At 25.5% G+C, this 20,020-nt stretch overlaps 1 protein-coding gene across 3 annotated transcripts; it reads left to right on the top strand.

The window, feature by feature from the left end:
• The first annotated feature begins 8,135 nt into the window (after positions 1–8,135).
• Positions 8,136–17,618, top strand: LOC145832694 (MOB kinase activator 3C-like). 3 transcript variants are annotated; one of them, XM_082939999.1, is made up of 6 exons: positions 8,136–8,306; positions 11,138–11,271; positions 13,225–13,393; positions 13,914–14,017; positions 15,811–15,909; positions 17,259–17,618. In XM_082939999.1, the coding sequence occupies exons 1-6, from the start codon at positions 8,177–8,179 to the stop codon at positions 17,298–17,300; spliced, it is 678 nt and encodes a 225-aa protein (XP_082796125.1). In that variant the 5' UTR covers positions 8,136–8,176; the 3' UTR covers positions 17,301–17,618. The 3 variants fall into 3 exon arrangements, with proteins under 3 accessions (XP_082796125.1, XP_082796127.1, XP_082796126.1); XM_082940001.1 differs by having other exon boundaries at positions 17,255–17,618; XM_082940000.1 differs by having other exon boundaries at positions 17,242–17,618.
• The last annotated feature ends 2,402 nt before the right edge of the window (positions 17,619–20,020 follow it).

Here is a 20,020-nt window from a genome sequence, read left to right as displayed (position 1 = left end):
CAGCGATGGCTTGCTTTATTTTAACTTCTTTTCTCAATTTTCTGAAAGCTTCAATTTCCAAGAGAGTTCTGTCAGGGTTGATGTAGACTTTTGATTCAATTTCACCATTAAACATTTTCAAATCTCTCAGTCTTAACAGTCTGTGTTTGGATGCTAAATTATTTAATTTGACTATAATTGGTCTGATTTTGTTAGCTGCAATTTTCTATATGCCATATAGAAAAGAAAATACCTTAATCAGATACATCAACAATAGCTCCAACCACCCGACGATGATCAAGAAAAACCTACCTAAAATGATAAAGAAAATATTAAATAGGCTGTCTTCAGACCAACGAACCTTTGATAATGCAAACCATAGTTATCAAGTTGCTCTACGCCAGTCTAACTTCAAACACAAACTTAAACATGAAAACAAAACCAACCCTGTTGACAAAAGAAACGGAAACAAAAAAGAAAGATTGTGTTCTTTAATCCTCCCTACTGCCAATCAGTCAAATCTAAGATTGGGAAAAAATTCTTGGATCTCATTGACAAACACTTCAAAACAGTTTTTAACAGAAGCAATTGCAAAGTATCGTACTGTTGTATGGAAAATGTCAAATCATTAATAAGTGGCCACAACAAGAAGATACTAAGTAAATTGAACCATAAGTTAGACCAAGAGAATAAGACGTGCAACTGCCTCGACAAAGACTCCTGCCCCTAAAGTGGCAAGTGCTTGCAGGAGAATGTTATATATAAGGCGACAATCACTAGTCAGATCGAAACCAAGGTATATATAGGCTTTTACACCTGCCCACATTTCAGGAAATTTTATTTTAAAACTTGTTTTATACCTTCGATATGTCGACGACATATTCTGTATCTTCCGAAAAGATATTTCATTCGAAAGCTTTTACAAAAAGTTAAATAAACTACATAAGTCTATTAACTTCACATATGAATTAGGTGGAAACGAACTCCCATTTTTGGACATTAACATCAAACTAAAGAGAGAAGAGATAATAACAAAAATACACAAAAAAGAAATTAATTCAGAAGTAATTTTAAATTTTAGTGCAGTGGGACCAACTAAATGGAAAAGAGCTCTAATACTTTGGTTTGTGAACAAAGCAAGAATTATAGCTTCTACGCATAACATTTACAAACAAGAAATCACAAATTTAAAAGAAAAATTCTTTAAAAATGGTTATCCAAAGAAATTAGTTGATGACATAATCGAAAGATCTATTAACATTAATAAAGACTGCACTAAGAAAAAACTAAGTAGCTCAGACTTCAAAAATATCGTAAAGGTACTTTATATTGGAAAACCTAGTAATGAGTATAAAAAGAAAAGCCTTCGAAGACATCGAAGACTTCAAAGTAATTTTTACCACGACAAAAGTAAGCAATTACTTCAGTAATAAATATAAGACACCCTATGAATTAAAATCCAACGTGGTCTATGAGTATAAATGCTCTTATGATAAGAGTATTAAGTATACTGTATTCACTTCACGACCATTAGTAGAAAGAGTTAAAGATCATTTAAAAGGCAATACAGCTGTATCTGACCTCATTAGCAATTGTAATGTTTGTAAAAATGAAAAAACAACTGTTAATAATTTTGGAATTTTGATAGAATGTAGAAATGAATTTGAGACCCTGATAAGTGAAGCTCTGCTAATTAAACGTTATAATCCAACTTTAAATAAACAATTAATTAAACCTGGTATTACCAATTCACTAAGAATTATTAATTAGTTTGCTATATATTAGTTTAAAGATTTGTAAATATTTATGTAACATATTATTTTATTGTAGTTTGTAATTTTACTTATAAATGTTTATATATTGTATTACTTTAAATTTTTGTATACTTAGTTGTTTAACACTAATTTTTAGTTATTTTTCACAGTATTTTGTTGATAATGACTAATGGAAAGTCGAAACGTCGTCATGCGAATAAATTTAAAACTTAGAATGTGTTTCTAATTGAATTGGTATTTAAAAACTCCAGTATCCCCACCTGTTTTTGTCTAAATACTGTTTATTTGCTCCTTTTCAGTTGAGCTCTTTTTTGTGGAACTATAACTCACCATAAAATTAATACTATTACAAATAAAAGTCTAAATTTTTTTTTAATCAAACAGAAACTTAATACAAAACAAAACTTTTTTGCTAAAATATACATTTTTGAACAGTCGTTAAAAAGTATACTTTTTTTAAATTAAATCGTAGCAATAAAAAATAAAATCAAATAAATGTTAATAACACGTATTTTATAGGGGTTAGCTGTATAACAAAAATCTGATTTAAAAACTAAATTAAAATTATTACACATTAAGTTTAACAAGTATAATCTTATTTTGAACATTTTTTTAACTTTTATTATTTTTAAACAAAGCTTTAAATTAGAGTTTTTCACAAAACTCAGTGATTCTTATAGTTAAAGTATACGAAAGTAAATTTTGTCTTATTTATAGCAAATTTCGGTTTTGAAGGTCAGTACTAATAGTTTTTTGCTAAAATACAAAATATTTATCAAATTAAAAGAACTATATGGTTATAATCTTGAGCATGCGTGCTATCATAAAGTGTTGTTGTAAAAGGTTTTGAAGTTTTTCTGCAATGTGCAGCAAGTTTTCAGAATTCCAAAAATAAAAAGTTCGGACACTGAATAACAGTTTTTTGTTTAAATTTAAGTTAACAGAAGCTTCGATCATCAGGATCACACCACAAGCCTTCAGTATACCGAGACCAGTTTCGTCCTCAATAAGACTCATCAGTCAGTCGCAACCGAAAAACTTACAGTCATAAATCTACAAAGTCATAAAGTAATCACGGCATACGCTCTGTAGACTTTCACCAATGTTTTTCGTTGATCGTATTCAATATGAACGTACTAGCTGTGTTGTCTATTAGACAATGTATTAAACATTGCACAGAAAAAGACAAGGCTTACGTAACTGATAAATACCAGCAACCGGTCACTTCATGATTAGAAGTCTTTTGTAGGTTAATAGCTGCAATATTTCGGTTGTGAAAGACTGATGCGTCTTAATCAGGACAAAACTGGTCTTAGTATACGCTTGTGGTTTGATAATCAAATTGGTATGATCGAACCTTCTGTTAACTTAAACTTGTCTCACGGCATACAAAAGTCCAAGCTTCGGCTCTGTACATTTTTTTCGATGTTTTTAGTTGATTGTATAAACATTAAATAACATTTTTTTTAGTTTTTCGGCAAGTTTTTAAAAAGAAATTAACTACGACAATACTCACCGTAACTAGCAGGTTTTGTTTTTTAAGAAGTTACAAATGCTAAGATATTTTACTTTTAGATCTTCATGTCTCAACAAGTAGAAAAGTAAAGGTTTTAGAAAAGCTGAAAAATCATTGACTATCGTGAATCTGCTGTAAAATAATAGTTTAATTATCAACAAGAAAATGGCAAAAATAACAGCTTTTCTTTGCAATTCACTGTGCAGCGATAGTTATAAATTGCTAACAACATTAGAAAAACTAAAAGTGTATAGTAAAATAACTTTGTTTGTTTTTTTTAAGTTAAACAGTTTTTTGTTGTAATTTTGTCGTATAGCTAAAATCGGTTAAGTGAAATTTTATGGTGTGATGCTAGATTCTCGTAAAGTTTTTTCACTCCAATTATATTACCTATTGTTTTGTGAATTCAAAATTTTATTCATCTAAATGCTGTGTGTAACTAACATACTTTAATTAATATGCATTAGCTGCAAATCTAAGGCGCTTCTGATTGAATTTTTTTTTAACTATTTTAAATTAAAGTTTTGAGTAGTATAACTTATTTATTATTACTTTTTTTTGGTAAAGTGGGTTAGGGATAAGGGTATAGTTGTTCTTAGTTTACTGCTGTATTATCGCTTTACTTTATTTGCATAATACTATGAACAAAAAAAATTCAAAACTTTACAATTGCAGCCGACCCGATAAATGTTGTTGTTAAAATAAAAAAGACATTTTAGATTGTTTATTATGTTTATAAATGACATGCTTCATATATTACCAGAATAATATTGACAATTACACTATAAAAAGATACCCTCTCAATTTAAATTGGAATGACTTTATTAAAATAAAATTAAATAGAATCTAAATAAGACACTACATTTCTTCAAAAAAACAATTTTTTACATGTTTTCATTTCAGTCAGTTTATTTACAAAAAGTTTTTCTACCCTAAAAAAAAAGCATACACATGAATAAAGTTGTGCAGGGTTGCCAAAAAACCTTGAATTAAAAAAAAAATCTGGAATTTTAAACAACTTATACATGTTAATGAAGTAGTAAAATTTTCTATTTGACACAATAAATCTATCATATAGATAATTTTTTTTTGTCAACATCAAAAAATGTTTTATTAAACATGTTTCAAGAAGCTTTAAGATATCTATTCAATGTCGTTTTACAATTTAAAACAGTTTTTTACCTCCAAATTAATTTAAACCTTAAAATAGATACTAAAACATGTAATTTTAAAAATCGGAAGAAGTTATGAAAACATGGAGAAGATTTTCCAAAAACATTTGGCAACCCTGTTTGTGTAATCTGCTTGAAAAAGAATAGTTTCTAGGCATTATTAAGTCCTGAGTTTATCCAGATGTATGTATTTTATTAAAGTATAAATAAAGTACTCTATTTAATTTGAGATAATTTTAGCACTAATTCCTTGCCTTCAAATTAAGCCTAGATCATCAGTCAGTTTGTTAAACAAAAGTATAAATTTTTAGTTTCAAATAACTAGACAAAAAATTAAGTATATCATTGTAAATGTTTTACATCTGTTGTCCAGCTGTGTTGTCTATTAGACAATGAATTAAGCATTGCACAGCAAAAGACAATGCTAACGTCACTGATCAATACTAGCAACCGGTCACTTCATGATTAGAAGTCTTTTGTAGTTTGATAGCTGCAAAATTTCGGCTGTGATAGACTGATGCATCTTAATCAGGACAAAACTGGTCTTAGTATACGCTTGTGGTTTGATAATCAAATTGGTATGATCAAACCTTCTGTTAGTTTAAGCTTGTCTCACAGCATACAAAAGTCCATGTTTCGGTTCTGTATATTTTTGTCGATTATTTTCTTTGATTATAAGCCCATATCATTAGTCAGTTTGTTGAACAAAAGTATAAACAAATTTGTTAGTTTCAAAAAACTAAAAAAAAAATTAAGTGTATCATTATAAATGTTATACAACTGTAGCAAAGGCATGCATAATGACATCATAGTTGGTGTGAAGCAATTTAAATATTTTTTAATGATATTAAATCTTAAGTACCATTTTTCCCTCTATAACAGGGTCATAACATGTGTAATACTACCTCATTCTTTAAATAAAATCAATATTAAGTTATCTTAAAGTAAAATCTATTGTTTTAATGAAAAACCCTGGTGACACTTATGGCAAACAATTTCAAGGTTAAAGTCTAATTAAAATGTGTCTCATTAAAAACACAAAGTGTTAGAAAATTATTAAGCTCAAATCCTTAAATATTTGTAAAATAAAATACATCCATAATCAAACTATGTAATCACTGCTACCAAAGTAAATCAACAATCGGCTGTTGTCAAAATTTTAATTAACTAATACCAAACTATAAACATAAAATTCTATATACTAATCAGAATATTTTTTGTTTAAGTAAACATGTAGAAAACAGCAAACTAAACATTAACTAGTGACAGATTTTATCTAAAGCTTGATAGATCGTAAATCTTAACTTTTATCTTTAGATAATATAAAAAAACATTTACTATATAAAATAAAATGGTTTTGTGATGGTAAATACTAAGTATTACAAATTTAACAATAAGTTGATAAAAAGTTAAATACATTTATTGTTTTGATACTAATGACAACTCTTCTAAGTAACTATTGAGATCAAAGTCAGTGCGCTGAATAGATTCCTAATGGAAGGCTCAAAACAAAAAAAACAAGAAAAGACTATTTCACTATAAATCTATATGCTTCTTATTTAGATTTTAACAGAAAGTCCAATCTTCTTCAAATTTTAACAGAAAGTCCATTACTAGTATTTAAATCGACTAGATTCAGGAATTTTTTCAACAAAAAAACTATTAAAACATCACTTACTTTTTTGTTTTTTGTTGTTTAATCTAAATTAAAAAAAAAAATTATTTTGAAATCCCAAGGTTGTTTTTTTTTACTATAATATGAATGTTTACAACAAGTTTAAGGTCTCTAGCTCAAATAAAAAGGTGAAGGAAAATTTATAGGGATTTTTAAAATTTCCTAGAAAATTAATGCTGAAAAAATTGCAGTAATAACATTTTATTAAACATTTGTCACAGACTCAGAATAACTTGTGATGTTTTGATTTATTTAAAACTCAGGTTGACTCAGAATAGTTTTATTTTTTTTAAATAAAAACCTCAGGAAAGTTTTAAGAAGTTAAAAAACATTTCAGAATAGAATTTTTTCTAGGTTTTATATGAAATTTAGTTTCAATATTTTGTTATATTTAGGGAATAAACTAAAATGGCATAAAAAGACTATTTCACTAAAAATCTATCTTCTACATTTTTTAATTTTAAATCTGCTTTAAAATTGAAGAAAGAGTTAGATTTTTAGTGATTTCATTTTAATTATGAAAAAGTCTGCTTTGAATTTTTTTATATTCCCTTTATTGTATCAGTTTTTTTGTTACAAAACTGGTTATATCTCACTATTTCATTAGAATTTTTTTTGTTCTATAAAAAGCATTTTACAGTATATACTTAAGGCTTTCAACTAAGACTCAATAATTATTTAAAAAATAAAAATTGGACCCTATATGCCTTTAATTATCTTCATATATTTTGTTTATTTAGCATGTTTTCTGTAGCATTTTATAAGTTTAGTTATTAACTATATTTTATTTTTAAATATATGATTTTACCTCTATAGTTGAGTATTTTTCTTTGTTAAGGTCACCACACACTCAGGCTAGTTTGAAATTTTGAAAAATTCAGGCCAACTTAAGCTAGTTTGATTTTGTTTTTGAAAAACTCAGGCTAGTTTTCATATTTTTCCTTAATCTTTGACCATTTTGTTATTTATTTTGAATGTTTTATATTTATTAATTTGCGTTTTTATCAAGTCCTTATGTAATTATTTTGATATTTAAAGGTATTTAAGGTTGATTAATAGTTTTATTTTCCAAAGTTTTTTGCTTATATTAATTAATTTGTTAAATTTTCTCAGAAACTCAGGCAAGTTTTTGGTCATTCAAGCTGACTTTTTGATAGTAATTTTAGAAAATTTGAATTCAGTCAAACAAAATACTTTTGAAACTTTATCTAATGATAAAACAAATTTTTTGAAAAGATTTTAACAAAATAGTTGATTATGTTTTTTTATGCAATTACATTTAAGTTATAAAAAAAACCAATAAAATTTATGTTAATTTAAGAAAAATAATATTTTGTTTACTTTTTAATCTACTTATTTAATAACAGTCAATTAAGGGCATATAAGGGGTGTTCACTTTTTTTGAAACTTGATCTTTTATTGTAGAGTTTTAACTGAGTTACAAGTTGCTTTTTACAGATTTTTTATATTCAAAATAACATTTAAGATATAACTGGTTAAATTTGGAGAGTACAATCAATAGGTTCCTTATGGGAGGAGAAAGCTAAAACGCTGAATAAATAAAAATATATCTCCTCCTTCATTTATGAAATAAATATCTCAAATTTCCAAGAAATCTTCCTTGCAATAATTAGAAAAAATGTTCTTACAGATTTTTATAAATGTTGCAAGGCACACTTACTGAAAATTTGAGGTATTTATCTCAAAAAAAAACAGGAGGAGGTATATTTTTAGTTAAGTTGTATTTTTTTGCATTTTAGTTTGCGCATTCTATAAGGAACCTTTTATAGTCTTTGACTCAAAAATTGTTTTGAATATTGAAGTCTTTAAAAAGCAACTTATTGCTTAGTTAATTACAACAAAATAAGATCAAGTTTGAAAAAAAGCAAATTACCCATCCTCCAATGTCCATTGTTAAAAAATAAAGATTATATATTTATTAATCAAACAAACTACTCAAATCAAATAAGTACTTAAAATATAAAAATAAGAAAAACTATATTTCTTTACAGATTGAATTATTAGTTTACTGTTATTTTTGTTTATTTGTTCTGTAAATATGTCTAGAGGGCCTTTGAAGCTTAAAAGTGTTTTTTCAAAAGAAAGAACTTTCCGACCTAAAAAGAGGTTTGATCCAGGAACAACTAAATTTGATTTACACAAAAAAGCACAAGCCAGCTTGAAATCAGGTTTACTTTTTTATGTTATTTATTATTAGTACTTACATATGTGATATACTTTTTAATTTGCTATCATAGTCTTATCAATGTTCTAAAATAGTATATTTAAAGACATTGTATGTGTTAAAAGTTTTTTATTCATGAAAAAAATAGTTAAAATGATCTAATTAATTAATTTCTTTGAATAATAAATAAGAAATCTGTTATTACTACTGTCCAGTTGCAATCAAGTAAATTAGACTAATACTTAAATCCGAAATATAATGCTTTGTTTTAGATGAAATATTTGTGAGGTGGGGTAAGTCACTTTTTTTACAAGTTGATTTTATTTTGTTGAGTTTCAACTAAGCTACAAGTTGCTTTTAACAGGTTCTTAAAATTTAAACAAGTTTTTGAGATATATCTGGTTAAAGTTCGAGAGTACAATAGGATCCTCGTAAGAGGCAAAAGCTAAAAAAGCAAAAAATAAAGACTATTTCACTAAAAATACATTCTTCCTATGTTTTTTAAGACAAATAGCTCAGACTTTTATGAAATGTTCTTTGCAATGTTTCTAAAAATCATTCAAAAAAAAAAAAAACTTAAACATCAAAGACTGAAAAATCTAAAATGTAGGTATATTTTTAGTTTTTTAATAAAAGAAAAAGTGAATTTAATCAGAAATTTAACATTTCCTTACAGAGTGTTTTTTCTAAATATTGCAAGGAATATTTCCTGAAAGTTTAAGATATTTTTCTTAAAAGAGGTAGGAGGAAATAAATATTTACTGAAATAGTCTTTTTTTGATGTTTTAGTTTTTGCCGTTTGAAAGGATCCTTTTGTACTCCTAAACTTAAAATGGCTATATCTGAAAAAAGATATTTGAGTTTTAGGAATTTGTAAATAACAACCTGTAGCTTATTTAACACGGTAAAAAATAAGATCAAATTGTAAAAAAATGATTATCTCTCTATGCCCTTAAATTCTTATGTAAATCTAATGAACACTGTTTTGGTGATGATCTTATTTTAAACTTGGCTAGTAGTTGCTTTTTACTGTTATGTTAAATTAAAATTAGTTTTTGACATTTGTGTGTACAAAGTTGGAGAGTTCAATAGGATCTTTATGGATGGACTGAAGTAAAATAAAAAACAACAGTTTCATTAAAAACTTTTTTCTTTTCTATAGTTTTTAAGCAATTGTTCTTAAACTTTCTTAGTTTAATCTTAATTTAATAATATACAATCCTATTGTAAGTTTTTTATTAATTTTGAGTGAGAATAAATTGTTTTTTTCCTTTGCTCATGAAACTCATAATTTTTTTTTTAAATTGTTACAATAAGATTAATTTTGATGCAAGGAAAATTTCTTCAAAATTGAGGTTAGTTGATTTAAAACGAAGGAGAAGATAAATGTTTAGTATATCTTTTGAGTTCTGAGAAAATATACAATAAAAAGTTTCTTCTTTATAAGTTTGTTTCAGAAACTATCACGGAACTGACTATATCTCAAAAGTTAATTTCTTTTAATTCTGTAAAAGTATGTCATAGCATATAATGTTAACTTTTATATAAGGGCTAATGTTTTTTTTTTCAAAAAATATGTTTGACACTCCCTATCCTAGACTTATCTTAGTGTATAAAATACAATTTAGAAACTTCATTTAAATAATTCAGTTATATATATGTATTTTTAAAGTTAGTCTAATCTATAAAAAAAGGTTTTACATAAAATTATAAATAAGGACTAATAAACAAACATTTGTCTAAAAAGTTTTAAATAAATAAAAACAAAGTTTAAAAACATTTAGTTTAAGGGCATAGGGGGGGGGGGGGGGTAAACACCCTTTTTTAGTTTTTGATCTTATTTTATATAACTTTTACTTAGCTACAAGATGCTTTTTACAGATTTTAAAAATTCAATATAATTTTTGAGATATAGCTGGTCAAAGTTGGAGGCAACAATAGGATCCTTATGGAAGGCGCAAACTAAAACAGCACATAACTAGAAATCACTAAAAATCTATCTTTTCCTACGTTTTTTGAGATAACTACCTCAAATTTTTAGGAAATGTTCCTTGCAATATTTAGAAAATTCTGTCAAAAGGAATTTTAAAAAAATTAAAAAATAAAAGTTTTATAACAAAAAAACTAAAAAAAACTTTTTTATTTTATTTTTTATATAAAATTTTTATTTTTTATTTTTGTTTAAATTCCTTACGACAGAATTTTCTAAATATATCAAGAACATTTTCTGAAAATTTGAGGTAGTTATCTCAAAAAAAGTAGGAGAAGATAGAGTTTTAGGTAAATAGTCTATTTTTGCTGTTTTAGTTTGCGCCTCCCATAAGGATCCTATTGTTGCCTCCGACTTTGACCGGCTATATCTTAAAAATTATTTTTAATTTTAAAATCTGTAAAAAGCATCCTGTAGCTTAGTAAAAACTATATAAAATAAGATCAATTACCAAAAAAAGGTGTTTACACCCCCTATGCCTCTAAAGAACTTGATGAAATGTGACTCTTTTTGAGTACTGACATTATTATTATTTTTTTTTTTTTATTTTACTAATTTTAGTTTACAGTCCACTGTGTGGACCCCAGTATCCCATGTTTCTTAATTTAAAATTAATTGACTATAATAGTTAGAAATGTGAATATCCATTATTTATTACATTCTAAAAGAATGGACTGAATTTTTTTTGTGTAATCAATTATGCAGTATAGGTTCAATATAATTTTTTAGATTTAAAAATATGTTTTTAAAGCATGTTTAAGTATTTTCATTATTTTTTTGAGTGGTTGAGATATTAAATCAATAAATAATTTAAATATATTTTAAATGTTATCTTTTCTTGATAGGATTGGATTTAAAGTCCATAGTTATTTTGCCTCCTGGAGAAGAGCAAAATGATTGGATAGCTGTTCATGTTGTTGATTTTTTTAACAGGATTAACCTTATCTATGGTACAGTATTAGAGTTTTGCACCGATGAGGTACTTTTTATTGAACTATTTAATTATTATTTTGTTCCCTAGAGTTAGTAATTAAAAAAGCAAATAATGGATTGAATTAACTAAACATTTTTAGGACACATAGTTAGTAGAAAAAATTAAATAAATAAATATATTTTTATTCAATATGGTGTTTTTGTAATCGGAAAATGTATTTATTTTAGATAGAATACTATTTTTAAAAGGGCGAATAACTAGAAATCACTAAAAATCTATCTTTTCCTACATTTTTTGAGATAACTACCTCAAACTTTCAGGAAATGTTTCTTGCAATATTTAAAAAAATCTGTCGGAACAAAATTTGAAAAATTAAAAGATAAAAAATTTATAAAAAAAAAAACTATGTTTTTGTTTATTTGTTAAAAAAAAACTTTTATTTTATATATTTTTTATAAATTCAATCCGACAGAACTTTCTAAATACTGCAGGGAACATTTCCTGCAAGTTTGAGGTAGTTATCTCAAAAAATGTAGGAAAAGATAGATATTTAGTGAAATAGTCTTTTTTTGTCGTTTTAATTTGCGGTAGTAGTTTCACTTCGGTTAAATAACCTAAGTTTTACAAAATATTAAAATAGCATGGGTGTCTAACAACCCTGTTAAAATAACACATTATTCTAATTTAGAATTTATGCAGGGGTCAGCAAACTATGGCTATGGGCAACTTTGCCAATTTTCGATTCCATTAAAAGCAAAAAATTAATTAATTATTGTATTTATTAATTATATAATTTATTATATAATTCGGTAATTTCTAATAAAACTTGTTGTTTATTAAGTAATGAGTAAGTAATAGTGATAGTTCAATTGAAATTTCATAACAATTTATCCATTATTTTTTATTACGTATAGTAAAACTTGATAAAAAATAATTTTTTAATATGCTCGACTTTTCCTTTGATATTTTTATTATCACTAAGTTTTATTAACAAACCCAAATTCGTTACTTTTTTTAAATACCTATACTTTATATTTTTATAAAATGCATAGAAGTTTTGTATAATATCGAACATTATCTAAAAATTTATTAAGTTACATCATGTTTTTTAAATAATTTGGATCTTTTTTGAGGTTTCATGAAATACTCAGCCTAGTTTTATCAGCTTTTAAGAAAGTGAAAATAGTTTTTTGAAAAAGTTAAAATCAGATTAAGCTAATTTACTTCAATAATTTTTTTTTCTCATGTTTTACCACTTGTCTTTTGTTAACTTTATGTTAATTTGAACTATTAGATTAAATTTCCAGCTTTGTAAATAGCTCTTTTTTAATATAATATTTTGATTTTTTTGAGTGCTATAATAATAAAAATTTTAAAAACATAACAATGAAAAACCGAGTTGGTGTTATAGTGTTGCTCTAGCTTGATATATATGTTTACGCATTTTATTATTGTTTATTTTGGTTTATAATGATAAAGTTATCACGAATAAATTTTAGTCGATGAGTTTCTTTTAACAATGTTTCTCCTATACTAATTAAAGTTGCACATCAGATTGATTTAAACAACTCTTTAATATTTTGTTTGTGTAACAGGAGGTTTATATAGTTTTAACTGTTTTCGTAAGTGTTAAAAAGAATTATAATAAACTATTAAAGTAAAGTATACTTTAGTAAAAGTTTATGTATATTACTGATGTTTAATGATATATCTATATATATTTTTTAAATTTTCTCCATTAAAAAGGCTTTGCGTACTTATCAAAAATTGAACTTTATATCTCCAATTATTTGAATTTTCATTAAAATATTCTTAAGATAAATTTATATAATTATAAAAAAATTAAAAAAATATAGTACCTCTTTTATGGTCGTTGATTTTTATTTTTATTTTTAAATTTAATACCTAATGCTTATGCTTTGCTGCTAATAGTAGTAAAACCTTTTATAATGTTAAAATCGAATACTAGTTAAGTTTTTAAAAATATACAAATTTTAGTCATGTCCAGTTATGTCCGGTGGGCCTAGGTATGAGTACAGATGGCAAGATAGCAATAATGAAAAGTATAAAAAACCAACTAATGTAACAGCTGGAACATATGTTCATGAGTTGATGGCATGGATTGAAAATATTGTCAATGATGAAAACATTTTTCCAGTAAAAGTTGGTAAGTTATTGTTTATTGGTACAACTTATAAAAAATATTTTTTACTTCAAAAATGTTTTGGAGGTTTTTTATTTAAATAGATTATTTACTACAGCTCTCTGCAGTTTAGAATAAGTAATACTTTTTTAAACTTTAATTTGTACACAAATTATTAGTTTCATAATTAAGAGTCTGTTGAAAACTTCTTGATGTTTAGATTATAAATAACTAATAAACAAATAATATTTAGGTTTTAGACTTATAGTTCAAACTATATAAAAATAGCTAAGTTTTAAAAAACTTAGTGAAAATTAGTTTTTATTATCTTCATTTGTATTTGATGAGGACTGATTTTTTATAACTATCTTTATGTATATAAATTGTGTTTTATAAATAATAGTTTTTTAAAATATAATTAAAAAATGTTGTTAAGGTTTTTTAAAATTTAAGTTTGGAATTTTTTAAACAATACACATACTTTAAAAAGTTATGATGCTTACTGCTTTTTTGTTTCAAATATTACGATATGTTTTAATTTTAGGTGTTCCCTTTCCAAGATCCTTTCAAAGTACATGCAAAAAAATATTGACTCGTCTTCATAGAGTTTTTGTTCATGTATATATTCATCATTTTGATAGAGTCCAGGTATTTAACACATACTTATTGGTAGAATTTTCATTTTTCTTATGCTTTAGACTAGAAGTGGGAATTTTTATAATAGGCGAGCCGGATTTCTTAAAAAAAGTCTTTGTGGCCATATTGTCACAAATCCTTAAAAAGCAAAATTGTAACCAATTTGTAACCAAGCACTACTAAAAACTTAAGATAAAATTTAGAGCACATTTTATACTTATTAGCTAAAATACTCTAAATTTATTTGATTTTGCACATATTTTATCGAAAAAAAAAAACGTAGCAAGTCAATTATTTCTGCTTGACTGAAGGGATCCGGCCCGTTGGTTGTACTTGGCCTATGCCTAAAATATTATAAAAAAATAAATATTCAGTGTTTTTTTACATGTTTAATTTCAAAACACTAAAGTTTTCTTTTACGTTACATGTATATTAATTAATATATTAGCTAAATTTATATTTGAACATTTTTTTCTAAATTATTTAAAATAAACAATTTTTGTGGCAACATAATAAACTTGTAAAAGTATTTGCTTTTTCTCGGTAAAGTGTTTTCTGTTTAAATAAAAGATAAAAATTTAAAACTTAAAGAAGTAAAGAAACATATTTATTGAAAATAATTTTTTTTACAGCATATGTTGAGAAGAGTTTACTTTCTACTTGTATGTTTTTAATTTTGTAGATTTATAACTCACAATTTTCTTTTCTTAAAATGACTTTTCATATTAAACGCATCAGATTAATATCAATTTTGTTTGGTTGTTAAAATTTTATGGAAAGACGTCAACTATTAAAATGCGGTCATTTTTATATATTTATTTTCATCTGTTTTAAAAGATATTGTCTTTTGCAACAGTGTCATGTTTATTTTAGTAAAAATTTGTTCTATAAAAACATGATTAAAATACATAATGTTTTAGTTTCTGAAAATTTAAACTATTACAGTGGTATCAATTAGACGTGAAAGTATAAGGATTGAGGTGTTATTTTTTAGAGCGAAAACATCAAGTTATATATTTTAAAATTAAAACATATTCATAACTATAATACTATATGCTTAAACTAGATTTTGACTTTAATGCTTTTTTTAAATAATAAAAGTAGTACTAATACTAGTAGTAAAAGCAGGATTAAGAATACTAATTTTTTACAATACCTTAATAAGGTAGACTAGTTTAACTGTAGATCGGTTGTGGTTTCAATTTTTTACATTTATTCTTTTATAACTTAACATCATGAATAGATGTCAAAATGGTTACATACATGCCAATTCAAATTCCGACAACTCAAATTCTAAAAAATAAATTCAAAGGGCCACAACTTAAAAAGTATTATATATTTAAGAAAAATAAGAAATATGTGTGTTGGTATTATTAATACCTACAAGCCATTTTTTTCTTTTTGTAAAATATAAAATTTTATTTAAGATATTAGCAAATTTTTAAAAATAAGTATATTTTAAAACTTAGTTTAGCCATATCAAAAAAAAAAAAATTAATATTTTACTTTTAAAATTAAATTAGAAAAAAAAAATGGCTTGTAGATATCAATAAGACCAACATACATATATATATATATTTTTTTCAAATAAATACTACTTTTTAAGTTGTGGCCTTGTAATTTTTTTTAGAGTTAAAATTGTCGGAATTTGAATAGTCATGCACCCGTCAAAATTGGGAAGTAAATTTTTTCTATTGAAATTACTTGTAAAATACCAGCTGTTTGTTGTTTTGTGTAGTACAAATGATTGAAGCTGTATAAACATTAAACTGTATTATAGCTAGTTTGAAATAAACATATCACAGAGCATGGGAGCCGAAGCTCATATAAACGCATGTTACAAACATTTCTTTTATTTCGTCAATCATTTTAAGTTAGTCGACAAAAAGGAGCTCGATCCCCTGGTTAGTTTAGTATTTTAATGTTTATTATTTTTACTTAAAGGTTAACATATGAACAAATTTGTACTACGTAACACAAAATGATTTTTTTAAACAGTTTGGTTATTTACTTAAGCAGTCTTATTTGTGTAAACGTCAACTAAAACAAATTTTTGTTACTTTATTGGTTAAAAAAAAAGTTAAACATTTTTGTTGTTTTATGCTAGTAAAAAACTTTGATCTCCCTTTTTAGCACGAAAAAAAAAACAAAAAACGTAATACTTAACTAATAAAGTTCACATTATAAGTGATAAAATTTATAATTTTAAAACACGATTAAATATAACTATTTTAAAAGCATTTTAAAATAATTAGTTAATTTATTACTATGAAGTTATCATCGTTATATACATATTAATAACCTTCTTGAACTTTTATAACCGTATTTGCTTTACGTTTTTATTACATATATTGATACTACCATTACATCATTAATTGAACGTGAAACAAATTTCCGTTTAACTTAAAGATTAACATTAGCATCACAATTCGAATGAAATAATAATGTTTTAAAACTTAAGTTTAAGGTAAACATATACTAATTATATCAACTTGGTTGTATTTGTAAAAGGAGGTATATAAATGTACTAAAATAAAACTGGGGTTTTACAAAAAAAAAAAGATTTTTAAATATTTACTAATTTTTTTTAGTAGCTTTTTTCAATAACAATTAAACTTAAACTTATTACTATCAACATTTTTGTTATTATAACTTTTCTAGGAAAATAATATGCACTAACTTAATTAGTACTTGGAAGACTAACTATAATTCTTATTTAAAGCTAACTAATTTAACACAAATTCACGTTTAGCAACTTTCTAACTGTTATAATATTTTAAATTTTTAATCATGTCGTATAATTCTATTTTTCTAATATTAATAATTGTTTTATTTATTTATTTCATTGATGATTTAAACTTTGTGGTGTGTTTTTATCACAGCTTTGTGATTTTTAACCGGGTCGATTTTTGAGACGTTTAAATTTTTTATAAACTTTGAACAGAAAATAATGTTCATTATAAAATACTTTTATTTAAGCAAATTACTTTTAGTTTTAAGCGAGTAAAAGTCAATTAGAATAGTAGTAATTATTTAAAGGTATTTCTTTTTATTATTTAAAGTATTTTAAGTATGTATTTTTTTTTTTTTTTTTTGTTTTAACTTTTTACTACCGTTTAATTTATTAACATATATTAACTTGATTTTAAAGCTTTTAGAAGAAAAAACTAGATTTCATGATATTTTTTCTTAATTTAAATCATAGTTTAAGCTTGACAAAACTAATTTTCAATCAGTTTTATTTTACAGAAAGAAATGCAGGGGAAAATATGTAGGTAATACAGAAAAATATTAAAAAACCTAACAGAAACTTCTTTAATGTTGACATTGATTCGCTTACATCCATTCTGAAGATATTTTTTATTTTTTAGTATTTGATTACCTTTTTTCGATTAGTTCTCTCAAACTCAATCAAAATTTATTTATATGATAACTTATAGAGGCAATTTCTAAATACATTCCAGAGAAAAATAGCAACAAAGTTCTTCTTGATGTTAAAAATAAATAAGCGTAAAAAAGGCCCTCTAACTATTTGTTTTTTTTTGTGCATGTATAAAAGTAGTATAAAAATAGCTGCTAATAATAAACAATAAAATGTACAATTTGATGACAACTTTTTTTGTATACGTTTATATATATTTCAATTTTAAGAATTTTATAATATCAGCAAAAGAATCAAAGCTTACTTTACCATAAGCGCAACTTACAAAATTGGTCTTAAAATATAGGTTTATATGGTATAATTTATATATAATTTAGGGTAACGGGTCACTTTTGCACTGCGTAATATTTTTTTTTCAAACTAAGATCCGACCGGATCCGGGATCTTTTTTTTAAACAAAGATTAAACTGAATCCTTACACTTTTATAGTTGGAGTCCGAAAGGTTTAAGCTGTTTGTAATCTAAATAACAAACAAGCTTATAATTAATATTCATGTCTTATATTAATAGTTATTTAGTTTAAAAAATTTGAATAATATTTTTAACGTGTTTGCAAACAAATCCATTGGTGTTGCTGAAATGATTTGTTTTGAAAACGAACAAAAGTAAAAAGAACACTAACAAATACTAGTTACAATATCTATGCAGGGTTGCCACATGGTCAAGAAATATGTGGTGCAGTCAATCAATTTAATTGCAAAGTAAACAAAAATAATTAGGAATACATTGCTGTTATGTACCTAAAAAAATGGAGTAAATTTTAGCACTAATTACAAAAATAAAAACTTAAAATATAAAAAATTTGGTGTACTAAATGCAACTAAACTATAATAAAAGTTAGTTTTAAGATAATATTTATTAACAGTGAAATCTTTATTGATACAGTTAATTTGAATTTAAAACTAAAATAATACTACTTTACAAAGAAAAATTAAATGAATTGTTATTTACCATTTTTATGTATCAAAATTTTAAAGTAACATATTAGTTGTAAACTCAAAATAAAAAAATTAAAGCATAAAAATTCAGTTTTATATATTTTATTAAAAAAATACTTTCAGCAAAAAAAAAATTAGTAATATCATTAATTTACAGTGTTAAACTTGCAAAATTTCACCAAATCCTGCAGCCAATCAGGATTTCCAAAACGCCATTTCACTGACTCTCCTCCTCAGATCAGTAACCCGCTGCTGGCTCCAACATCGTTGCTTCTCCACAGGCCATCTCCACGGTCTTAGCCTGGTTGTCTCCGGCTATGCTGACAGTTTTGAGTATTGGACTGCTGCCATCGTTTTGCAGTGGACTGCTTCCTGACAGTTGATGAGATGCAACTGCTACTGTCATCTTGCAGTGGCCGTCTGTGACAAAGAATTGTTTCATCATACTGTCGACTCGCTGATGAAATGTGACTGCCACCGTCATCTTGCAGTGGCTATCTGTGACAACATGCTGCTCACTCCTACTGTTGAACTCTTGATGAAATGCATCTGCTACTGTTATTTTTCAGTGGCTGTCAGTGACAACCTTCACCGGTTGAGGAAATGCTATTGAATAAACTGTTGAAAAACAAAAACAGAAAAAACTAACCCATTGAATCAAAAAAAAAACAAAAAATATATATATACCAACAAGCCGAAGCCTACTGCAGAGAAAAAAAAAACTACACCAAAAAATATCTATTCATCTATTTCAGACAACACTCTGAAGGAAATAGGGGGTTAAACAAACTACTATTCATCTACAAAAATACTAATTGTCTTTTTATGCTGTCAACAAAGAAGTAAAAGAAAAAATTGTAGGAAAATAAGTGAATTTAAAAAGACACAATAAACAAGCAACCCATATTTAGCAAAGAAAAATTACTTATTATTAGTACTATTATATAATAATACTATAAACATTTTTAGTTTGCTAGCAATATAATATAATACTATTACTGTACTTTAATGTTTAGTAAATTATAATAAGAATTGAATAAAGAAATTACTACTTACAAAAATTAAAAAAACACCTTCCTAATATTTAATCAGTTTAGACTTTAGATTATTTGTGCCGCCATTTGTAAAAAATTAAGAATGAAACTTATTTACATCAGATACATCTCAAGTTATGTATGGCCATATGTGAAAGGTAAACCAATTAAATACTTTTTCATATTTTGCTTTTCAACCATAATTTCAAGATCAGGCTTACTAATAACTTTTGCTATAGGTGAAAACTCCTTATCCACCACTTAACTGCATTTTTTTGTGCACGACGCTGAAGTTTCTTTTCTTGGTGACATTTTTGCCTTTTGGATGTCACTGTGGTTCCTCTTTGTACAACTCTTGGACACCGTTTCCTTTGGCAGCTCCTCTGCCCTAAAAATGTCATTTTTCTTAGTTGAACTTCCGGGTTTAACTGATTTCTCATCTGGTACATTGGAAAAATCTAATTTTTTAACTGGCAATAATATTTCTTATATAATTGTTTGGGTAGGTAGGGTTGGTTTTTTGATGTGGCAACTGGCGTTTGGGTTTAGCTGTCTGGGGGTGGTCTTAATTATTGAGTGAACAGCTTCAGTGTGAGATTGG

The sequence above is a fragment of the Thalia democratica genome, chromosome 3 (assembly GCF_965202585.1).
Source record: "Thalia democratica chromosome 3, ktThaDemo2.hap1.1, whole genome shotgun sequence".
Classification (NCBI taxonomy): Eukaryota; Metazoa; Chordata; class Thaliacea; order Salpida; family Salpidae; genus Thalia; species Thalia democratica.
Note: the sequence above shows the minus strand (reverse complement) of the source record. Positions and strands in the feature narration are given on the sequence as shown.

What these genes read in the sequence shown, in the direction of transcription:
- LOC145832694 (XM_082939999.1), top strand. Translation starts at nt 8,177, where the DNA reads ATGTCTAGAGGGCCTTTGAAGCTTAAAAGTGTTTTTTCAAAAGAAAGA. An exon ending in CATTTTTCCAGTAAAAGTTG is followed by an intron (nt 13,394 to 13,913) that starts GTAAGTTATTGT and finishes TTTTAATTTTAG; the next exon opens with GTGTTCCCTTTCCAAGATCC. An exon ending in AAAAGGAGCTCGATCCCCTG is followed by an intron (nt 15,910 to 17,258) that starts GTTAGTTTAGTA and finishes TTTTACAGAAAG; the next exon opens with AAATGCAGGGGAAAATATGT.